This window comes from Aquila chrysaetos, chromosome 7 (assembly GCF_900496995.4).
Source record: "Aquila chrysaetos chrysaetos chromosome 7, bAquChr1.4, whole genome shotgun sequence".
NCBI classification, from domain to species: domain Eukaryota; kingdom Metazoa; phylum Chordata; class Aves; order Accipitriformes; family Accipitridae; genus Aquila; species Aquila chrysaetos.
Window position 1 is genome coordinate 36,520,777 of NC_044010.1, and position 23,795 is coordinate 36,544,571.

Below are 23,795 nucleotides of genomic sequence, written 5' to 3' on the forward strand. Positions count from 1 at the left end.
GGCAGAGTACCCCCAAAAAAGTGAGTCACATATTTTTTGACTGTTATGCATCACCAGTCATTAATACTGATGACCTTACCTGGTGTTATCAATAAATCTGATTTTTTTTTTTTTTCTCTTTCCCTCACTCCCCTTTTGTTTTTAGATGAAACAAACAATACAAGCAGTCTTAATCAGGCTTATTTCAGAAGGAAAGTGCAAACTCCACTTCATTTGTCATTCTGAGCCCAAGACAGCAAGTTTTTTTGTGGGTAAGGCAGTATAGACCAGCAGTAGCTGTAGCTTGCCATGCTTGTCTTCTCTGCTTCATTTTGCTAAACCTTATTCCTTCTTCAGTCCAAGTGGGAACAAAAAGACTATTTACACCAAGCTGGTGAGCACTTGAGATCTGTGTACCTTAATTGCTATTTGGATTTGGCTGTAGACTGAGGCTTTCCAGCCTGTGAGAAGCATTCCCAGCTGTGACTGGTTTCACTTGTTTCCACTCATTTGAGGTAACATGGTCCATTCGCATTACATGGCTAGGACTCTTCCCCTGGAACGAGGGCAGACACAGAGATATGAAGAAATAATGAGTGCTCATGCTGGCTTTCGAACCATTTGAGCAACTGCTGAGGTCCTTTGATGGTGCAACTAAAGCAGCAAAAATTGAAGCAGCATGTTCATTTGCAGATGAAGAGGCAACAGTCAGCAGTGTTGTCATCCAAGTCGAGAAATGTTCTTTTAAGTTCTGGCAATAGGAGACACTTGGCAAGAAATACGCATATATGGCTGAGGCCTAATGACCTGAATGTGCAAGCAGAAATGGGAACAAAAATTCAGCTTGACTGTGAGAAAGGAATGAGAGCAAAGCTGGGCTTTGCTACTTTTGTCAGTCTGATCCCTGAAGTGACAAAGCTTCTAGGCTGATCGATTAGCTGCTTGCTCCTCTCTGAAGTCACTTTCCCCTTTTTTCAGAATACACACAGGTGGCTGCCTGAGTGCTCAGGATCTCAGACGCTCAGGAGGGAGGATTCATGCTTTTTCTGCAAAGGTGTTCATGATTGTATTTGCCACGAGGCTTCTGGGCTTTCCTGGGGAATAGCAGCAAGCACTGGGAGGTGTTGAAAGCAGAAGTCACTCCACGTATCTCTGCTTTCCTCCCAGCATAAGCGAGACGGTAAAGAAATGTTTCCTCCCGTCAAGTCTGAACCTCACCTAGAATCACAGAATATCTCAAGTTGGAAGGGACCCATAAGGATCATTGATTCCAACTCCCTGCTCCTTGGAGGACTACCTAAAACTAAACATTATGACTAAGAGTATCGCCCAGATGCTCTTTGAACTCAGACAGGTGCGGTGCCATGACCGCTTCCCTGGGGAGCCTATTCCCTGCCGCGGCTTTGACCCATTCCCACGTGTCCTGTCACAGGATCCCAGGGAGAAGAGCTCAGCCCCTCCCTCTCCACGCCCCCCCCTTAGGAAGCTGTAGGGAGCAACAGGGTCACCCCTCAGCCTCCTTTTCTCCAAACTAGACAAAATGACATGGGCTGGCCTGCCTGGTTCGGTGAGCAGGACAGGGGCTGAGTAGGCTCGGCAAGGACGCCTGCCCTTGCTGCAGCACAGGGAGCATCGTTGGTGCTTGGTAGATCCTCATGGTGAGCAAGCTGTCATCATGGGCTTGAATCACCCCCCAGTTTTATATCGACCTTCGCAGCTTTTCTGCTGCTGCCCCATCTCTCCAGCCCTCCGAGTGATTCAGTGAAAAAGCATTTTCTTGCATTTCATTTCTCTGTGCTGGCCTCTGGCACATCTCAAAGGGTTCAAATCTGATATTTACCTCTTTCTCAGCTGCTTCTTTTTCTTTCCTCCATTACAGCCACTGTTATGCTGTCCTACGCTGTGCTGGCCAAAACGGGGCTCACAAGCCTGCTCAGGGGTGGAAAGTTGAACTGGTGGTGGGAGTCTTGTGTTGTGCGTGGGGCTGGTTCAGTAATGGTGGGGAGAGGGTTCTGCTCTGTCTAGAAATGCACGGGGAACATACCCACCTTCTGACAGGTATTTCACATTCTAACCAGCTTATTTGCAGCTATAATAAAATATTTGGGTATGTAAAACTGTGTTTCTCTCTGGCCCTGTGAACTGTATAAGCTAAGCACTGAACGCCCATCCCTTGCTCTCCATCAGAGGTACGTACTTTGGAGGTTCAGCATAGTCACAGTAATGCAATCTGCAATCCTTCAGAGATGCAGCTGGTCAGATTATTGCTAATTGTAGGAGTGGTTCTTTCATTTAGGCATGGCAGGGAAACCATGAAATCCAAGAGCAAAAAAACCTACAACTTGGTTTATGCAACACTAAGTATGCTGCGTGGTATCTCGTGTGAGTTTTGCCAAACCTAATACACACACTTTTAAACATGACCAATGAAACTGTTGCACCCAAGAACGCAACCCTCCATGAGTGACACTCTTCCTCTAGACCTCATTTTTGGGTTGCTGAAGTGCATGTGTTCAGTTTGCCACTTTCTACCATGGAAGAGGTGCTGCCTGGGCAATTCCTATGGTTCATGTTTGAGGTTGCTTTCCAGGAAGACTGTCAGCTTTGCTTTCTTCTAAATCCATTTTTGGCCCTACCCAGTGATCTGCATGCCAACCTTAAGACTTGTCTGCCATCTGTGTCTTACACAACTGCTGACAGCCACAGCAGCTTGAGTCTCCCTGAGCCTTGCTTGCCTTGTGCAAGGCAGGGCTAAATAAAGCATCATGCTTTTCTTAAGGCATGCAAATCTTTTTTCCTTTGATCCCTGTGACAGCTTTGTTCACAAGGAGAGATGCCTTCTAGGGTTGACTGAACCATTAGCGTGTGTTGAGACAAAACATCCTGGTTTAGCTCCTTACTGAGTGCAGCTGCTCCTCTTGCAGTGGCCATGGCCATGGTGGGAGCATTCCCTTCTTGCAGGGTCCTCCAGTCCTAGGGGCAAAGGAACTGCCGTTTCTGATCTTGATGAAATTTGAGCTTTGCTGAATATAGTACTGCAGCTCCAGCGACTCTTGCTGGTCTTTTGCAGAGGGCTTTTTGTTTCTGGAAGGTTATACTCTGTAAATGCTAGCAGCACTTAAAGTGCCAATTTTGCAGATGCTACCTGCAGTCCTTTACCCTGACCTATCAGAAATTGGTCTGATAGTGCAAAAATTGTTTAGTTTGGCAACGGCTGCTATGCTGTGAGTGTCCGAAGGCCCTTATAGCCCAATGCTCTGTCTGGCTGTAACCCACATCGAGAGCAGGGTGAGCAGAGGCTTTGTGACTGGGGAAGCACATAGCAGTAACCCTCCAGATCTCTCCTTGGCCTTCACCTAGAAACAAGGTATTGATTTTTAGCAAAGTTTCATGAGAGGAAGAACACTTTTTCCTAGTGTGAAAGTTCAGGCAGGCTCTAATAACTGCCTGTGTAATGAAGTTGCTGGTGTTCTGCCAACCCGCAGGGTGTAGCATCTCAAGAAGGCAAAACAAGTATGGGCTGTCTTGGTAGTAAACAGTGACATTAGCTTTGACATGTTGGGGTGGGGGAGAGACGGGATCCTAATCTTTCCTCCCTGAAAAGTAAATAGCCTGAACGAAACCAGTGACGTTGGCATTGTGTTTGCATTCAGTCTGTGGCAGTCCTGCTACTCAGACAAGGATGGGTGTTTGTTGCAGAAGCCATGTGATTTCTCCCTCATCTCCTTGCAAAATCTGATCTGCATTTGGCATGCTGCTCTGTTGCGCTCACCTCTGTGCAGTTGCACTGAGTAGCTTGCATGGAGTTTCCAGCCAGCAGAGATATGTTTCACAATTATTTATCTACAGGCTGAGTGCTCTATCCCATCCCAGCATCTAGGTATGCAATGATTAAGATTATAGCACACTTTGTAAAATGTGTAGTAAGCAAAGTATAAGAGCGCTGGGCTGTAAAGCCAGACTTTCACAGGAGGGGTCCACTTCCAGCTTCAAAGAAAACTTTTTACCTGGCTTCTGCCTAGGTGCATAAGTTCAGTGGTTTTCTCCTAGCTGTGTGGAGCAGCATTGCCTAGAGACTAAACCAAACCAAAACTCCTTTCCTCCCCAAAGACTTCTGAAAAGTATGCAGGCAGGGGCACACCTCTGTGCCTGGGATCCCACAGCTGTGGGGTGCCCAAGCCTGAGCACCTGTGACCTGGGCACATTGAAACCAGTTTTAATGCAAAAACTGGCTCTTACTGGCAGAGGTATTTGATGTGTGGAATACCTACCGCTGTTTCCCAAGACTTGAAGGCCTACCGATGAAGTAAATGTAGCCACAGAAATTGGTAGACTTCTTTTGTGAAGTTTTCTATTTCTGAGGAACAGTTTGTTTGACTTTGTTTGTTTAGAAATAATTTTCCATCTAGATATGTTGTGATGCAATAGGAATTGCTCAAAAGTGAAGCTAAGAGACATGGCATGAAGCCTGTCAGCGGTTGTCGTGTTGCCAAAAACACTAATAAAAGGCACTGGTTCACTGTGTGCATGCCTGGTGGGTTTTGTGGTTGATAATTCCAGCCAGCCAGAGCATCTGCTTGTTAATAGGAGCTCTTCTTAAGCACTATGTTTAAAAAAAAAAAAAAAAAATTCCCACGTGGAACTTCATCTCCAGAGGACTGGTGAAGTGTCACTGGGCTGGAGCAGATTAAAAGACTTTTTTTTTTTTTTTTTTTCCCCTTTTCTTTCTTCTTCCTACTCTCAGAGGGATAAAACTGTTCCATGAGAAATACCTTGACAGGCAGCTGTTTTGCCTCATGGTAGGCATGAAAAATTCTACTTTAAATAAATAAACAAAATAATCTGAAGTTAAACAGAACAGATGTGTAGAGTTTGTTGTTTTTTTTTTTTTTAATTTAGTCTTTTGCTTTTTCCTGCTTGAAGGCGCTTACTCCTCAGAGCTGAGCTGTGCCCTGTCATGCCAGGAATCCTGATGGGTTGCCCGCCTGCTGAGCAGAGACCTGGCACCGCGGCTCACCCTGGCTGGGGAACCCTGGAGACTCGCCTGGTCCATAGCCACTTCTTCTGTTTCTCCAGTCCTTCAGTTTCTGGGCACGCTTTTCATGTGAACTGGTGCCAGGAGTCCGGGAGACCTTCCTGGGGTGCTGGGTCCCTGCCTCACCCTGTGTAGACACAGTCAGTGAATTTCCCTGGAAGGGATGGTCGTTACCTGGCCAGCCCTCTTGCCTTGTTCAGTAGATCAGGAACGAACACAGGGCTGGATTTTTCTCATGATTCTGATAAGAGAATTCAATAAAGTAACTCATATAAGAGAGCAACCCTCTGTGCTGCAGATAGTGCCAGATAGATATGGAAATATGAGCATATTTCATATTATACATATGAAAAACCAAAGAAAGGTCTTTAAAAAACTAGGTTTGTGATAGGATTTCTAGTACTTTGCTGACACAGAGTTTAATGTTACTGGCAGTTTATCAAACTAGTTTGAGCTGGCTAATAAGATTTCCAATAAGGTGATAAAGATCCTTTGTGTTTGCCCTGTGTTATAAAAGCAGCTACAGTGCTTCGGCAATAGTTCGGACATCTTACACCTTTATCCCTTGACCTCTTTTTAGTTACTGTGACTGCAGTAGTGATGTATTTTAGAAGTTAGGTAAAATAATAATGGTAAGTCTGCCTGATAAAAAAGATGAATTGAGAGGAATAGAATTACCTCTAGTCCAGCCTGATGATGTGGAAAAGAAGCTTTTGCAAGCAAATATGATTTTTGTTTTGAAACTACACGCTCAGCTTTGTAAGAGGGTCGGTATGCAACAGCATAGATCTCCTGCCAGAAGCAATTAAGAAGGAAATGTTAGCATTCACCCTCTGTCCACATTATGGCTGCATTAGTGTTGCTTCTTACTGACATATTCTTAAAAGTTTTCTGGTCTCAACTGAAAGACATTTTGCCATCTTTTTCCTCTTTCCAGTTTTTTTAAGGGCAGACTTTTTGTGCAGCAGATATGAAAGCATAGTCTAGCAGTTTATATGCAAACCTATTAAAAAATAGTAAATGGCTTCTGTTGACTTATGATGTGTACTGGGATGAATGCTGCAAAGAAGTAGACTTTCCAGTCCAGCAAGGAGAGAAGGTCATCTCTGCATGCTGGAGATGTGAGTTCAAGCACCAAGTCAGCTACAGCCTTGTGTGTTACACTACTTATGCTTATTAGCATAAACATCCAAGTTTTCCAATTATAAAATGGTCCTAAGCAGCACTCCTTGGAATCACAGGAAAACAAATCAGTGTTTTATTACTAAACTGTTGGGAAGTATTTTGGGCAAGTTGGAAGGTCAGCCTAAGTCTCTCATGTAAGAGCATCTATCTCTATACAGCAATTTTCTGTGCCAGACTAAAATGGGAGACAGGTTCTTTCCTAACAAAGTACTTGAGTTTGTGATTAATGGTAAGGTCATGAGTAGTTCTCAAGGACTTGCGATTTGCAGCATGGGGCATTGGTTTGGATACACTACTTATGCTTATTAGTGGTGCTGATAAGACATGAAGTGTTGGAAGCATTTTTCTTGTGCTGGAAGGTAATTGTACAAATTGACGTGTTGTCACATAAGTGTGTCTTGAAAGATGAATGAGGCAGATGCTACTGGTCTGTGGCCTGTAATTCCCTGGGCTGCCAGATGCAGAGGAGATCACCTCAAGGAACACGTGGGGTGCCTTTTATAATCCTGAGTTGGGGACCAGTTTACAATGATTTCATCCTGTATCATCCAATGAATGTTGTGAAGGTCCTAATGCCACATCGCACATTGAGAGGGAAAGTCCCAAGAGTCTAATTAACTTCTTGGCGGGGGGGGGGCATCGTCTCCCTGTGGAGTTGGGCTGTACTCAATTATTCTTCAGAGCAGTTTCTCTTGCCCTGGGAAAGAGAGAGGTCAGAGAGATTACCCTCATGGGGTAATGTGAACTTTTGTGCATATTTGCTACAAATATGAAAAGGATTCACTTTGCAATTTGGAAAAGCAACTAATAAAGTTTTTTTTGACATAGCACAAGGGGCTATTGAGAAAAGTGTTTGGAATTAGGGTTGCTGAAGTGGAAAAAGGGAGTGGGTTTTTGAGCAAAAGAGGTATTTCAGCTCTCACAGGTGAAAAGATTTAAATGATGAACTTGACTACAGGACAGATGGATTCAGACCACTAAGTAGCAACACATGTTCTCTCAGGGTTTTCCATCTGTGGTTTACCAGCCATGCCACAACGAAAGCCTTTCGCTTTTCTGTGAAAGCGAGTCCATTTCTTAGAGTCTTCCCACAAAGCTGCAGCAAGCGGTGCTTTCCTATGCATGTGTTTAAGTTGCCTGGGACGCGTGGTTCATGTGAGCTGCTGTCTTTAATGAAGGGAAACAGAGGGATGCTCGTGCCCAAGTGCAACACGGACCTGTGACAGTGCAATGAGCCAGTTTCCATTCTGGAAGCGGGAGGGTACGTTGTACCTTTGCACTGCTTGGGGTTGTTAAGCTGGGTTGACAGAAGGATGTATCAGCCTAGGCTTAGTGCTGCCTTCAGGCTACCACGTGGCTTTCGGCGAGTTTGTTCAAGGTATTTTGCTGTGTGAGCCAAAATAGAGCAAAGATTGTCAAGTCTCTGTGTTGCATCGGTCTCTCCTTATCTGAGGGCTTTGGAAAGGAGTGCTTGTATGCCCTGAGGGATGTGGCTGAAAGTAAAACTGCCACTTTAGTTGGGGGCAATGGTTTGGAGTGACTTGTCTTTACGTGCTGATAGATTTAGTCAAACACCCAGAAGAATGAACGGATTTTATTTAAAATATAAACATGGTACATAATGACAAAACCTCTGTTATTACAAAATTCCCAAGTCCTTTGAATGGTCACAAACTGTCATCTAGGGTTAACTTGCCTCCAAAAATAGCTGGAAACCTAAACCAACTGAAAGAATGGAGTTTGCGAGAGCAGGCTGTTGCATTTAGATGTATTCACTATGTACCGTGAAGCAGCCCAGAAGTAAGAAAATCCAACCGGTCTAAATTAGCTTAACAACATATGGCAAAGCAACTGCTAGGTCACTTCTTACATCTCTAAACCGTTACAGCTTCTTGCAGTTGCAGAATATAGAGGTGGAAAATTGTTTTTAGAAAAGGCTTCTGTCAGTTACGGCAGCACCAAAGAGGCTGCGCAAAACAACTTCATGTGACAGAGAGGAAACGTCTGCAGGTCTTCTTACAGAACCACTAGGAAATGGTTACCCTTCGCATCTGCACAGGCGTTGTTCACATTTGTAGGTGTCCGCAAGCTTGCATGTTTTTTCAAGCAAATTCCCTTTTAGGGTTCACTGAAGACTAGATGTGGACTTAGAAAATATCTAACGCCTAGATTAATGGACATGAGAGAAGACAAGGAAAGGCTGACAGTTAAAGTAACTCACGGCACCTCAGTAATCTTATCTGACAAATATTGTGAGCTAAACGCCCTAACAGGTATGTTACAGTCGTAGATTGGAAGGCAGCAGAGGACAAAAGTGAAATTAATAAATAAAACAGTATTTTTCACAGACGTTGAAGACTAGCTAATATGCAATATACTTTTTTTGACATTAATAGATGAAATGCCTTTAAAAAACCACAGTTGTACACAGTTACTTACAATCTAGACAGGAGCTTAATTATTTAGTTGCAGCTTGACTTTTTTTTTTTTTTTTAAAAACAATTTCCCTATCCTATTCAAATTGGTGAGTAAACCTAGATCACATCAAGTGAGAGCTAAACTGCCCCTTCTCTTAAATGCCATGGAAGGTGAGCCTGTGCCGCCCTCCCACAAGATCCTGGCACAGTGGTGGTGCACAGCTGCCCAACTCGGAGCCTCCTTGAGGGTACTGTTTCAACAAAAGCTAACTACTATTGCCAAATGGTTCTGGATTCCACACGATGGGAGAAGAGGACAACAAAATTTATTTTCACTTAGCTGGGATTTGAAAGCTGATCTTGATATGAAAAAGCAAAGTCCTATCTCACAGTTGACGCTGGAGTGCCTCCCACACACAGAGCTAGGACAAACAAGGCTGTGACTTACAAAAATGATCGAATTTTAATCTAGCAACTGGTGCAGGCAAAGCCAAGTGTTTCCAGGGCTCAGTTTAAGATCATCATCTCCATCCCCCTGTGACAAGCTGGGGAAACTGCCCCATCTAGGCAAGAGAGCTAGTATAGATTCCTCCTCCTTCAAAACCTCATACCATCAAAGTTTACTGCTTTGCTATTTTCAACCAGTTTCTCTCGGCTGACTTGTGCCTTGCTGTTTCAGCCCCAAGGAAACTGCAGTTCTTGGCTTTCTGGACATTCATGGACAACACAGTGATATAGTCTGCGCTCTGGTTTGTTGGTGTTTTGTTTTTTTTTGTTTTGTTTTGTTTTGTTTGGGTGGAGGGATGGAATGGGACATAGGTTCGGTTTAAAAAATTCAGTTTAAAATCCTCCCTGGAAGCCACAGAGTGCTTAAATAAAGACCAGCTGAATTGAGCAGAGCTTGACCACAGCTTTTGTTCCATCCTGAAAAGGGTAAGTCCAGGTAACCTGACCTTAACATAGCAGAGAGCACTATTTTTAATCAGTCAGATTTCACAGCCTGTTTTTTCACACAGTATGCACCAGCTTCTGTCAAAAGTGGAACTCCCCTTTTCGGTGGAATATTCGGTAAAAAACAAAATGTTGATATCAAGTACACTTAAAGAATGCACATTTCCTTATGTTAACATATTTGGTGCTTAACCCTGTTAGAGCAACTCTCATTTTTGGAGGACTGGGTCAAAATGTTCTACCTAGTTCTGTACATAATAATATGCAGGTGGTGAAACCAGACAATGAAAGGAGGTACTGTAGAGAGAAAAAGGTGGAAAAGGTCACAAATCTCACTTTGGAGAGAGTCCTTCAGTTTTCTTTTTTTTTTTTTTTTTCTTTAGCTGCCTTTTTTCACATTCAGTAGTCATCATCAGGGTAAAGAGACACAGCAAGAACCTCCCATGCTCCTGAAACGCAGTTGCTTCTGCTACTAAGACAGTCCTCAAAGGTGATGATGAGAGATGGGGCACTTGCCAGCTTTCACTGGTCTGGCACAGAGTGGCTAAGTCCCAGGCTTACTGCCTTCCCCAGTGCAGGAGCTCAACACGCTGACAGACTGTCACAGAGGACTGTCCAAAGTGGTTAGTTGGTGTGGTGACACAACTGTTGTGTGGATACAGCCAGTGGCTGGAATAGAAATCCAGTGGATTTTGCTGTCCCTTGTGTTGGAGAAGCTTTTTTCGCCATCTCTCTTGGCACGCTCTGCAGAAATCTGTCACTTGTATTACAAGCAATGCTGCCTCTGAGATAGGGGGTGATGCTTCTCCTGATGCATCTCCAGCTGCCCAAATTGCTGGCAGACTTTCCGTTTAGACAGGTGCTGCAAAACAAAAACCTCTTTTTAGAAAAAAATAGAAAAAAATCCCCCCAAAATAATCATGTCCTAGAGTTGTTTTTCTTACATAACCAGTGGAACAAGCTGCAAAGCTATGGAAAAGATGTATTTATACTGCTGAGAGAGAATCAGCCAGGGTGAAGCTTTGCCTGGGTACCTGAGACACCGGGGGCCCTCTGCCCTTGTGCCACAGACTGAAAGTGCCTCTCTTTGGGCAAATGCAAAAAGTGCTCTCCTGCTAACACCCCTCTCCCTTGCGAAGGGATGTCAGTGTCACCTTTGGTTCGTTTTAAACTACTTCAGAGAACGAGATGCACAAAGCCTGTCTGTGGTCAAAGGAAACCAGCTTCCCGAGGCTTTTCTACAGGCAGTGAAGGGATCCCTCCAGAGAGCAATTCAGAATTGCTCCAGCTCTGACTTTCTCCTCACTGGAGCATCCTGCCCCACTGACTGTAACGAGTGTCTGGAGAGATTAACCCCACCAGGATGAAGGTACTCTCCTTTGCAACCTGCCTTCCTCACAGTTTCCAAAACTTTTTTCTTTGTAACAGCAAAGCTAGTCTCAGTAGGCTGTCTTTGGTTTGCAGTATTCGAGATCTGACCTTCTTCATAAAGTGCAAACTGCTAGAAGCAGAAATGTATTTACATTAGTACTGAAAAGCAAAATGCCGTGGCAGAGTGTCCCTGTGGGTGCACCTCTGCAGTGCCTTACTCCCCACCTACCACACACAACTTGCTTGAAAATATCAAATGATGATTGAATTAGGCTAGAATTTCTCCAAGAGCCTATCTTTAGCCCCAAGGTAGTACCAGCAATTTCCAAATAATTTCTGACAGATACTAGTTTCCTCTTTTGTTAAGAAAAAACAAACAGCAACAAACCTGGACTGATGGAGACTTGACAGCCTGCACAAACTCTCTGCCTCAGCGCTCAACTACCATTACCCTTAGAAAGCCATTTTTTCCTAACATCTAGCTTAAATCACCTTTGTTTAAGTCTGTTGTGCCTTAAGTATTGTGTCTGCTGGGTTGGGACAATAAGTGACTTGTCCCATCCTCTTTAAGGACTCTCTGAAGAGGGTTGTTATTGTGTCCTCAATCAGCCTTGCCTTCTCTAGCCTAAACAAGCATAACCAATCTTTCATCAGAGATCACATTCCCTAGATCATTCTCATTTCTCCGCTATTGGTCCAAGTTGCCCTCAAATTGGGGTGCCCAAAAGGTACTGCCTTCCGTGCCTTACGTGGCTCTGTTGGCAGAAAACAGCCCTCGGAGGTGGGACGCTTTCTGATAGCAGTGAACCACCAAAGCCGCTGTCCCACCTCCTCTTCCACAAATGGTGCAGAAACATGCCAAGGCAAAGATAGGGTCTGGAAGGCAAGTGTCTTTGTTTTGTTGTTAATGAACAAATCACGCTACAGCAGCCTTCAGTATAAGATAAATATTTACTCCTGTTTATGTCACAGAGGTTTTTCTACTTATGAGCTAAGTCCAGGGATCTAATCAAATAGGACCTGGTATAAGTAAGTCCAGAGAAGAAAAAGTTGACCTTAAACAAACTGCTTGTGTTCTGTTAATGCAGCTCACAGCAACGGAAGGAGAAAACGTTTCTTTATCTTAAGGAGAAAATCCATTCTCCTTTCTACATTATGCTCTACAGGAAACAGTGTCGTGTTTAGCAAACACAAATGCTGTGTATCAGGCTGGGGTTGCGTGATGGGTCTGGAAAACAACTGACCATTAACCCAGTTTGCATGACCACTAAAGAAGTTCCATAAAATTTTTTTTAATTTAAGGGTTATTTTGCTTCTGCTTGATATTATGAATTGGGTACATTCACAGCATCTGCTATGGCAAACTATGCTTTAATTATTACAATTTTGGTGAAACCACAGTATTTTCTGCCTGTTCTGCAGAGACACCCAGGCAACAGTAATTTGTTTCAGTAGAAACTACCAAATAAGTTATAAAATAGGCAGATATTTCACCCTCGCTGTACTCTCACAAGTCCCATGTGCTGAGTTTGACCTTCCAAATGCGTCTTGGATTTTTTTGCCCTGTTTTTATTTTTCCCCCACCATAAATGATAAATGAATTTGTAAACCAGCTGGCCTGCAATATTGCATTCTTGCTTATAAAAAATAACATGTTGGAGGTCTGAACTGCATATTTTTTTCTAGGAAAAAAGAGTGCTTAGTATTTGTTTTTAAATTGGGTATATACAGGCTCAGGTTCATAGACATGAAGCAAATGATGTTCCTGCATCCCAGCTAAAGACCTTCTAGGAGGTAGTGCCTGAAAAGGCAGGGAACAACCATTTGGTGATAGATGCTGACATGATATGAAGTGATAAATGGCCAGTGTTGTCCAGACTTGAAAATCAGCATTTAAAATAGATTTTCCAAGTTTGGCTCTGTCTTGATGGCAACAGGAGGGGAGGGTGGCTTCAGCTTGTATGCTCTGTGTCCCCTGTTGATTTGTCACGTCCTTTGGCTTGAACTGTTGAAGGAACTTCTGGGAACCGAGACTCTGAGGCTGCCTTTGGCAACGCTTACAGGGCTCAAGGAAAGGGCTGACAGAAGAAGTAGGGCTACCACTTTACCTGCTTGAGTTTGTAACATCTAGCAAGTCTAATCCAAAGGCTTTATGCTGAACTTGAGTACTGAAGCTATGAAGTTAAGTCACGCTTGAGACAAATACAGCAATACATTTTTAATACTTACAGTCGAGTCCTCCTTTGTCTTCATTTGGTGGGACATCTGTTAAAACAAATGCACTGTTTTAAGCATGTAGGACAGATAACTATAGTTTTTAGCCAAATGGGATTAATATTAAGCAACATCCATCAAAGTTGAGGGTTCGATGTGCTAAATGCTCTTTGGACAGAAAAATATAGTCTGTACTCCATTTGCTTACAACCTAGATCACCATTTCAGCAAGGATAGGTTTTGGACTTGAAGCAACAGCCCTGCTCCATGTTTTGGGACAGTCTTGCACCACTCGGGTTGTTTCTGAAGGAAGGATGTGGCTCCTAGCACAGCTGCTGCAGATGCTGGGCAAGATCACTACCCTGCTTTCTCCTGCTCTTTTCTGAAGCACCTGGACTTGCTAGCCATGAGGAAGAGGGCATGGATTGCAAATGTGGTTTGCCCTTGTCCATGAAAAGTGCGGTTGCCTCTGCTCCCTTTTCTTAGATGTTAGCTCTTGTATACCTGCAAAGTGGCTTACGGTAAGTACTCAGATAGATCAGCAGACTCAGTTTGGTTCACAAGACATCTTTTTGAGCTACTTTTTGTTCTGTGATGCCAAGCATTGAAGAGTCCCGCACGTGGGCAGATGTAGCAGTACCAGGGTACACATGTATAACTTGGAGTGACAGCGAGATATGCTTTATTTCAAACTTGTAGAAAGCTGCTTGATCCCAGTAGGATCTTCAGCCCTTAATTGTCCAGCCAGTGACTCTAAGGCTCTCAGGATTGATTTATCGTCTGATTTCTGCTTTGAATTGTGCTAAGTAGAGTGAGCTACTGACCCCAGTTCTGTTCCATGGAGGAGCATCCCCTCCATCTGTCCAGAAACAGCCTGCAGGGATCGCAGCTGAGAAACTATGGCCTGAACAGGCACAAAGTCTGAGTTACTCTCACATCCAGCAGTTAACTCCTGTGAGGCTCAGACACAATAGCAGAAAACCATAAAGAATAACATGTCCTGGGGCACTACATGTCTTCCCCGGGGCATCCCAGGTTTTTCATAACAGCATGATTTCCTGCTGTTTTGGCAGGCAGCTTACTCGTACTTTCTAGCAACATGCTGAATGACATTAAATATTTTGGCAAATGAAAAAGAATTCTTCAGAATTGGTCATGCAAATGAATGGTCTCATTACCTGTGTAGGATGCTAGTTTAGAGGACCTCCGTCTCCACAGCCAGCAGGTTAAAACAGCCAGAAGACCCATCAGAATGACAATGGAAATGATGCCAGCTGCTTGAGCACCTCGTCCATTTTTTTCCAGGTTTTTGTGACTTTCTGGGCTAGAACCATTGCTTTGCTTCTGCTGTGTGTCTAGAATGAAATAAAAAAAGGATGTAATAATATGTAAAGTTTCACATTTCATACCAGGCAAATATTTGACCCCATTTTACACACACACACAAATTCTGAAGGACTAGATATTTGTGCTATTCATATTGCTGTGATTCTGGTGGTATTCCTTCTGAGCAAGGGACATCTCTAGCTTACACTGTCTAACAACACAATGCTAGTTTATTCCTCTCTGTCATCATACTGCATGCATCACTCTTTCTTCCCTTTTGTTCTTCTTTCCTGCCAGCCTTGGGAGACTGTATGTTTGAGATTGTACTTAGACTCAGTTGAAAATAAATCTATACAGAATCTATAAAGTAAATGTGATGGTATTCAGAAAAGTGGGTGAAAACCTGTTTCCCTGAAGTTAGTGATGAATTTCCACCGGTTGCTGCAAACTGAAGGTTTCAAATCACATCTCTTACTCTTTCAAGTGTGGTAGTGCTTTTAGAAACCAACAAAAAGTAGTAAGATGGAGGTCTTTTCCCCCAGAATACAATATGACCGAATGCCATTAGGAAACTAATGACAAGGTTACTTAGTTTTCCTTTAACTTGGGATGACAGCAAGGGTATGCTATCATATAAACACTCTACTGTGCAACTATTGCTTGTGAGCACAATTTTTATTCCTGGAAACAGTTTATATCATTTCGCTATGTCTGGGGGATCAGTGTTGTTAAGTCCAGAGTATGTGATTCCTTGGTGTGTTCAGGTAAACTAACTGTGGGTATCCAGCTACAGTTACGAAAACAATCAAACCTCCTTGCACCAGGGTGCAGAAACCTGTGAGAGAAATGTGGTGGGAGGCAGGAACAGGAACAGCAATGAGACTGAACAGCCACCTCCAGATAAGTTCTCCCATTCCAGATAGCTTCTCTATGCAGCCGTTTGGAAATCATGAAATCCACTATTAGTACCATAGCTATAACTTTTTTTATAGCTTTATTTTTAAATAGTTTTCTGTTTTTGTGAAGAGTTGAGCAGCTAAATACTTGTTTCTACTATTGATCACTCACATTAGCAATAAATAGCATATTATACTTGTGCTATTAGGTGTGTATTGTTGTATTGGGCTAATATTACCCGTTTGCTACAGGTCTGCTTTAAATAGTGCACTGTATTAAATTGAGTTTTGGAGACTGAAAACAGAACTTTGAAACTAGGCAGAGAAAAAAGCAAATGTGCGTGCTGCACAGCAGTTGGGTAAGGGTTCAGGAATCGTGAATCTGCTGTGTGGTGCCCCCTGAAAAATAACCTGACTCCCCAGGTCGTCATGTTCCCGAGGCACCAAAGGGTAAAGCTCAGTGACTGCCTCGGATGCAAGAGCTTTTCGGTGCTGTTGTCATAACACGCTTGATGGGGTGTTCACTTCAATGTGGAATAAGGAAACATAAAATCTATGCCCAAGCATAACTAGCTTGAAACAAAACCTGAGCTCTTCTCGGCACTTTTTTGAACTACTGAATTAACGCATACCCCTTGTTAATGCGTATCTACAGACAGAGACACACTGGTTGATATTCCTGCTATCGAGAAAACAAAGTAGCGTGAAGAGACTTACAGTTGGCTGATAGATTTTCCTGCAGTATTTTATTTTCTATGGAGCACTCTATTTGCATGTTAGATGTGGCTTTAACCTTCAGCGTGCTAAAAACGCTGTAAGTGCCATCGGTGTGGGGAGTGATCGTTAGCTCTGATGGAAGTAGGTGGCTGTTGTCTGTTTTATTTATCCAGTATACGTTGGGCTCTGGGTATCCATTGCCGGACCTGCAGCTGAAAGTCACCTCCTCTCCAGTGCTGTCACTGTTTCTTATCGGTCCACTAAGTATTGGTTGGCTATAACTAGCTGAAGAGCAAGAGAAAAAGAAATAGTCATTGACATGTTGAAATGTATTGAAAAGACAAAATTTTGCCATGGGTTCTAAAGCAGAAGTTCTGGGTTTCACACGACCCTCATGACTTGAAAGGGAAACACCTGCAGGTTTGGTATGTCAGCCAGAGCTGAGAGAATTACTGGAAGGGCAGAAAGCTGAAGCCAAACCCAAAGGAAGAAAGCAGCTTCTTAAGCTGCTGTCACCCAATTGTGTGCAAGAGCCCTTATATTAATGAAAACCAAGATGAAAAAAAACCCACACTGGATAAACAGCTGTTACGGGTATTCTCCCAGTTTCAGACTCCCTGTCTGTAACATTTAAATTAAGCAGACTTCATTTCAGTGAAGGGCTGAAGTATGTTTCAAAGTTAAGGGTACGCTTAAATATAATATTGCAATGGCACGAATTTGAAAAGCTGGAATGAGAATTTGGGCAAATATGTGCAAGTGATAAAAGTTCTTACCTGCTAAACTGAGAACCACTTCTGCCTGGTGAATCACTCTGGTATATTCGGTTTTCTGCAGTACTACACATTTGTACGTACGTTCATCACTCTGGCTGACGTTTACTAGTAGCAGAGAAAAGTCGCCATTTTCCAATTTATCCCAGAATAATTGAGTTCTGTTTTTAAAGTGAACACACTGTTCACTTTCATTGTCTTGACCGGAGATCAGTGCGTGTACAACTGAACACTCTTCTTGATCATCAGCTATTTGCCAATATACTCGTAGATTTTTTAACTGCAATTCTCTTTCTTGATAAATACAACTCAGTGTAGCGTTGTCTCCAAGTTTACTGAAGATGATCTTCTCCTCCAGTGCAATAACTAGAAGATTAAAAGAGGGAGAGAGAGAGAAAAATGGCAGGTTATGTGGAAAAAATGTCATTCTTTTCAAGGATATTCTACCACATGTGGACTTCAGTATTAATATTTGTAACAGGCAGGTGCATGTGCTCACTTCACAGTCATTCCTACCTCCTGACTTACCAGTGGCTAGTTCTCTCTCTGTCTGTACGTTTTCCAAAGGGACCTTTTACAACATAAAGCCTTTTGCTTTTTTCTTTCTCTGAGGACCAACCAGTCTAAGTGTGGATGCTTGCATGTTTCACTTTGCCCACTGACTGGGACTGACTGCAGACACATATTCAAGTCCTAATGCTTTAATAATCACTTTTTTAATTAAGAGAAATGCCATATAACACCAGGTAAATCACAAGAAGTGGAAACATGGATAAGAAAAAGAGCGCTACCATTATTTTGAGACCCCCAAAATTAAAAAGGGGAGTAAAAACAGTGTTTCTTAAAGCGGGCATGTTATAGCAATCACATTTCATTGCTACCATTGGTGTCACCCTCTCAACAAATATACCTAGCAGACCAGCATGCCCAGATACCTCCAGTGACACATTCGTTAGACTTTTACAACCTCTCATGGCCACCTGCGGTAGGCCAGCACAGTATCTGGCTTTCAGGGCACTTTTCCTGGTCTCCAGACATGAGAGAAGCCAAAACCTCTCTGGTGCAACTGGTTGCTGAGACCAAAGCCGCGTGCATGTTGTAAACATCGGACTGGGGGGTAAAGGGGGGCAGGCATGGGGTTGGATGGGAGAGATTACACTAGGGAAAGGGATTATGCAGGTGGGTGAATTAGGGAAAGATGACAGGATGGAGGTTTGGAAATGTGGACCCAGAGCACAATGAGGTGGGAGGCAGCAATGTTTTAGGTAAAGGTGGTATGTGCTTTTGTTGGTGCACTGGACCATCTACATGTCTGAGCTGGGCGCCCTGACTTAAAAAATGAGGTGGGTGTTGGTCTCTTTTCCCAGGTAACAAATGATAGGATGAGAGGAAACAGCCTCAAGTTGCGCCAGGGGAGTCTTAGATTGGATATTAGGAAAAATTCCTTCACTGGAAGGGTTGGCGAGCATTGGAACAGGCTGCCCAGGGAAGTGGTGGAGTCACCATCCCTGGAGGTATTTAAAAGATGTGTCGATGTGGCGCTTGGGGACATGGTTTAGTGGTGGACTTGGCAGTGTTGGGTTAACAGCTGGACTCGATGATCTTAAAGGTCTTTTCCAACCTAAATTATTCTATGAAGCAACCGCAGTACTCGCAGGGAGGAAGGCAGTATGTTTTCCAGGCCCTTATCCCTTGCTGGGTGAGATGAAAAGTAACAGGCTTGAACTGCAACAAGGATGCTGCACCTCAGACTTTGGGAAACCCCTCGCAGCGGCGGAAAAAGCAACGCTCTGGAAAGCATTGCCTGGGAAGACGGGGGCGCCTCCATCACTGGCACTATTTAAGAACAGGCCAGCTGACATCTATTGAAACTGAACCTGGTACAGTTTGTCCTGATTTTGGGGCCGGGGACTTTCCTTGATAACTTTGTTGAGGTCCTTCTCAGTAATTAAGCAAGAACACAGGAGAAAGAATTCTGAAAACATATAAGTATCACCAAGTGATGTCCTTTAACCTTACCTTTGTTTTGAAAGGTATTTTTGGAACTGTAATGAAAGACTTACTAATATTTGTTACTTGGCACAGTGATGTATAATTCCAGTCATAATATGAGTATGGACTTTATCCAGGCATGTCAGATCTGCTTATCAACAGCCCTTATTACCCTGCTTCTAAGGCCTTTTGTTGGCAGAGACAAATATGCAGGGGTGCCTCTAAAGCAAGCAGAGCAATCTAAGCAAGAGCATCCCTAAGGTCCTTTGCTGTTCTCTGTACTGAAACTGAGAGAAACCGATTTTCTCTTGTTTCCCTGATGCATGTCACACTGAGGAATTCTTAAGTGTCTTGCTGAAAATACACAGAGGTTTATATTGTACATACTACAATTACTCTGCATGTTTAGCCAAACACAAAGGAGGGCAGCTTCATTTTTAACTGAAGTGTTCTGAACTTACCAGCTCTCAGGATATGAAGGAGCAGCAACAGAAATCCACAGCTAAAACAAAAAAGCAAACGAGAGTGTTACATGATAGACTTTAGCCTCTCTGTTGTTTACATAAGCAATAAATATTGTTTCAGTATAGTAGCAGAAGTAGGTAAATTAGGTACTGCTACTATGTAATGTCCCATTAAGTATTTGCATTTTTGACAGCTGCAAAGCTTCTGTTCAAACGATGTAACTTTGTGGGCGGGTGGCCAAGGCCATGAATAGCAGTAAAATGCACTAATAGTGGAATCGGAGCAGAAGGCATGAAGCTGGTGGTGTGCCTGTCTGTCTTGTGAAAAACAAACCATATAGCCTCCAGGGCCTATTTGTCCAGTAAGACTATCTGGATCACTGGGAAGGAGGGTGGCTGCACAGGCCTAAATCCAGGTCAAAGCCCTGCATCCCACTGTTCCGCTGAAACTCAGTGAGTTACGGTTTTATCTGGTTAAGGAATGACAAGCAGCTGACCACGCTGCCCACCGGTTTGTGCACTCAGTAAAACTGTGTAAACAGGAAATGTGCTGATAGCGGGGAGCTGTGCAAAGGTTTTGCTGGAAAGAATTTGGTGTGTTTGATTACTCTGGAGGAGCAAATCTATGCAGGAGTTTCCCAAGGGTGTTACACCTGCTGGATGCTATAGGAAAACCCAGTTTAACCTATCTATCTGTGAAGTGCAGCTGATTTGACTCTCATCCCATAGGGCTTTAAGAAAGATAAATGTGCAGCACTTTCCTAAGAGTTACTTTAAAATAGCCTTTCACCACCATATCTAGCTATACATTGTGCTTTCCTTCCTCCAGACCACAGTGCGAAGGGAAAGGAAAGAGAAAGGGAAGGGAAAGAGAAAGGAAAGGAAGATGCTAGAAAGGTTTTGGAATGAGAGCTGTGTGGCTGCAGTTGCCCACCTTGGTATTGCCCCAGGTGCAATAAGGTTGCAGAGCTGAGCCAGTGAGCAGAGGGGGACTGCTCAGCCCCAGTTTCCCCAGCTCACTTTTGCAAGCAAGCAAGCAGACTGCGAGGCCCCACTACCTGGGTGCAGCTGATTCCTTTCCCCAGTTGTTCTCAACCCCCAGCCAGGTCCAACACTGAGCCAAGGGCTGGGGCAATGGGGAGAGCTGCCCGCAGCAGCCCACGTCCACCCAGGAGCGAGCTCCAGGGTCTCCCACACAGACTGCTCACCGCCTTCCCTCCCAATTAACCCTGCCCTGCCTGACCCTCCTCTCTCCAAGCCCTAACCTAAGCTCAATCCCCCAGCAGCCATTTCTTACCTCGCTTTTCCCCATCAGCTGAGCTTTACAACATCCCCTCTCTCTTCTCGGCTTTCTGCCCTTTCCCCACAGCTCCTGCCCCTTTGTCCAGCCAAGCATCAGGATTCGTCCGTCACCTCCCAGCCACAGCATCGCTTCTGCCCAGCTTTACTCCTGCCGGCTGCCTGGGCACAACTTGGGTCTCTTTTGCTGTGGAGGAAGGTCTCTAATTCCCACCTGCCCCCAAGATAATTATGGTCTTCCCAAATATATTTGGCTTCCCATGGAGAAAGCAGAGGACATTCCTGACACAAAATCTACCTCCACCTGAAGCCCCATCTCCAGAGAATGAGATGGGGCAAGTTTAGGGAAGAGTCAGTCTGAATTGTATTACTTTTATATGAAGAAAACACCTTCTTTTCCTTTTCTGTGTCCTTTGAAATGGTTTCATAGCTAAGGCTTCAAAAGTTTAAGTGGATGCCCAGTGTGGAACATTTCTGCTCTAACACTTATTTTAGTAAGTCTGCAATCAGCCCTAAAGCAAATCTCCCAAGTATGCATACCTAAACACTCCAAGGAGGCAGCCCTGCTTCATTCTGTCTCTCACAGTGTCTTTTGGTGGTTTTTGCGTGTGGTCTTGTGTTGTATTTCTGTTGTGTTTTTATACCGTGCAGGAGCCGTCACTTTTATGCCAGGCTTGTAGAGGTCTGTCTTGACAAGCTCACCTTAATGTAGTTCTTAATCGTTGTTAATCCTGTGGCTGTTTTTTTAATTGTTCCCCACCCAAGCTAGAGACTACGGATATAGCGAGTAATTTGAATTAAATGGAGAACAACAACTGACTGATCTTTATGGGACTCTTTAGGGAATTTCCCATGGTAGGCATTTGTTGAAACCAATGCTCAGATAGTCAGCCAGAACTGATTCTCTAATGTACACAAAGCAGGTCTTGATTTCTTACTTTAATCAGTGATGTCACAGTCAAGGTTGGACAGATCTAGAGATGCTCATCCTCTCACTTGGAGGACATTGCAGCTGTGGTAGCGTGGGGACAGTGTTAACCCACCATGTTCCCCTGGAATATCTTTAATGCCAAGCTGCTGTTGGAAAAAGGGAGAAACGCTCTTGCCTGCAGAGAAACCTCCCTTTTGCCCTAGATGTGCACTCAGCTCCTGTGTCCGCCACACTGGCAGTGAGCTCCACTAAGTGCAGGTGTAGCTGCATTAGTTTCTTAGGTTGTCTCTCTCCTTTGTTTATTTTTTAAAAATATTTTAAATCTTTAATTTTTTTTCTTTTTCAATTCTTTCCCACACCTTCCCCTCCGATGTGTTTTTTAAAATGTCATGCGAAATGGGAGAAAGTTGCACTTCCTCTTTCATACGTTCTTGTTGGGTAAGATCATTCTTCCTACCAGCATCTCAACTTTTTTATGCGCTATTTGAGTCATGGGATGTTGCCGTTCTGGCACAAAGGAGCCGGACAAAAGATGTCCCGATGCTTGCGGTAATAACTTTGGGGCTTTTGCTCCACTGCCAAGATTTGCTTTACCCCCTAACCTTGTAGGACACGGCTCTTCTCGCATCAGCAGGTTCCCTAAATGGGTTATCTGTGAAGCCTTTCTAACGCCCGCCGTAAGGCAACAACGCTCATCCCCGCCACAAAACCCCCGGTGGGCTCGCTTGCCTTCTCCCACCATTCGCCTTCGGGCCAAAAGGCTCCGTAACCCGCCGACCCGTTGCCCGCGCTCTTCGCCGGGGTAGATGACAACCTACACGCGGGTGGGCCCCCGCCGTGGGCTGACCCTCTCGCCCAGGTGCCCCCCGGCCGCCCTCGCAGGTGTCTTGCGAAACCCGCGGCTCCCGGGAGCGCTGCCCGCCCCGGGCCGGCAAAAGGCAGCCGGGAGCTGCCGGCAATCCGCGCTCCGGGGGTCGGGGGGGGGGGGGACGGGACACGACGACGACCCCCTGCACCTCCTCGCCTCTGCCTCCACTTAATTAAGAAGCCCAGCCCGGCCAGAACTTTCCCCCCCCTCCCGCGCTGCATTGCAATGAAACTCGGATTTTTCCAAGGGGTGGGTGTGGGGGTGTGTGTCTCTGCCCCCGAGCAAGCAGCCCACCACCGCCCCGGCAAACAACCGGCTTGTGCCCCCAACCCCCGTGCCCCAGGGGCGGCAGCTCCCCCCGCCCCGGGGCCCCGGGCCGCCACTCACCTACGCGGCTCCATCGCAGCGGGGCGAAAGTTTGCAGGCTGCCCGTACCGAGCCGAGCCGAGGGCTGTCCGGTTTAGGCCTTTCCCCTTTCCCTCCCACGCCTCCTGCCGCCGGGGATTTCCGCCTTCCGTGCGCACCCGGAGCCGGTCCGCGGCCGGTCCCGCTACCGGCTCACCACACAGACCGGGCCGCCGGCGGGGCGGAGGGTCCCGGGCGCTCGCCCGTCCCCGCCGTAGCCCTTCTCAAAGCCCCGCCGGGGCCGCTCGGCCCGGGCTCCTCCAGCGCCGCAAAGCCGTCGCCCCCCTCGGCCGGGACGCCCCTCACCGCCGGCTCTGGGCAGGAGTCGGGGCTGGGCGCCGGTTTTTTGCGCTAGCGCGGAGACACAGCGGCATCTCGTTGGGCCTGCGAAGCGGTGGAGACCCGGCCCACGGGGTGTCTGTGTGTGGGGTGGGGGGACACGGGGGGACGCGCCGACAGAGTAGCGCGGTCCGGCTGCGCGCACGGGTCTTGGCAAAGCCTGCCAGGGAACCGGGGGCTCTGCTGCTGAGCCGTGTTTCGAAAGACATTAGGTTTACGATTGAGTAATTAGTAAATAACCATGAACGTGATTTGATGTGGTGCGTGACCGCACCTGAAGACGCAGAAGATAAAAGTTCTGACAGAATCGCCTCGATCAGGGGTGCTGGAGCAGCAGTCGGCTATTTGAAAGCCGTGGTTCGCGGTCTCCAGCAGTTTTGTTTCTGGCTCCCCGTCAGTGGCTGCGTTTGGCTTGTTTACTGTCAGGCACCTCAACCCAGCTGGGACTTCTCCGCCAACACAAACGTTTGTGTCGCACACCACAGAGCTGTCACTGCCATGCTGCAAGCAAATGCCGCAGTGACAATCGTTAAAAGAGATTGCCACGTTAATGATTTATTTGGTCTTGGTCCTGAGACACCCTGGGAATACCAATTAAGTTGTCTATGACAAACAAGAAACTCCAGGGTTGTG

The 23,795-nt window shown here is 45.2% G+C and overlaps 1 protein-coding gene across 1 annotated transcript; it reads right to left on the reverse strand.

The window, feature by feature from the left end:
• Nucleotides 1-7,778: 7,778 nt before the first annotated feature.
• ICOSLG (inducible T cell costimulator ligand) lies at nt 7,779-23,164 on the reverse strand. Its single transcript, XM_030020836.2, has 7 exons — nt 22,806-23,164; nt 19,318-19,358; nt 16,868-17,230; nt 16,092-16,376; nt 14,331-14,507; nt 13,168-13,203; nt 7,779-10,429 (listed from the first exon to the last, which is right to left on the reverse strand). Exons 1-7 carry the CDS (start codon nt 22,817-22,819, stop codon nt 10,419-10,421), a joined length of 927 nt encoding a protein of 308 aa, XP_029876696.1. The 5' UTR covers nt 22,820-23,164; the 3' UTR covers nt 7,779-10,418.
• Between the last annotated feature and the right edge of the window lie 631 nt (nt 23,165-23,795).

Coding starts and splice junctions, on each gene's coding strand:
- ICOSLG (XM_030020836.2), bottom strand. Junction 14,508..16,091: donor GGAAAATCTATCAGCCAACT/GTAAGTCTCTTC, acceptor ATTTCATTCTAG/ACACACAGCAGAAGCAAAGC. Junction 13,204..14,330: donor TAAACTAGCATCCTACACAG/GTAATGAGACCA, acceptor TTGTTTTAACAG/ATGTCCCACCAAATGAAGAC.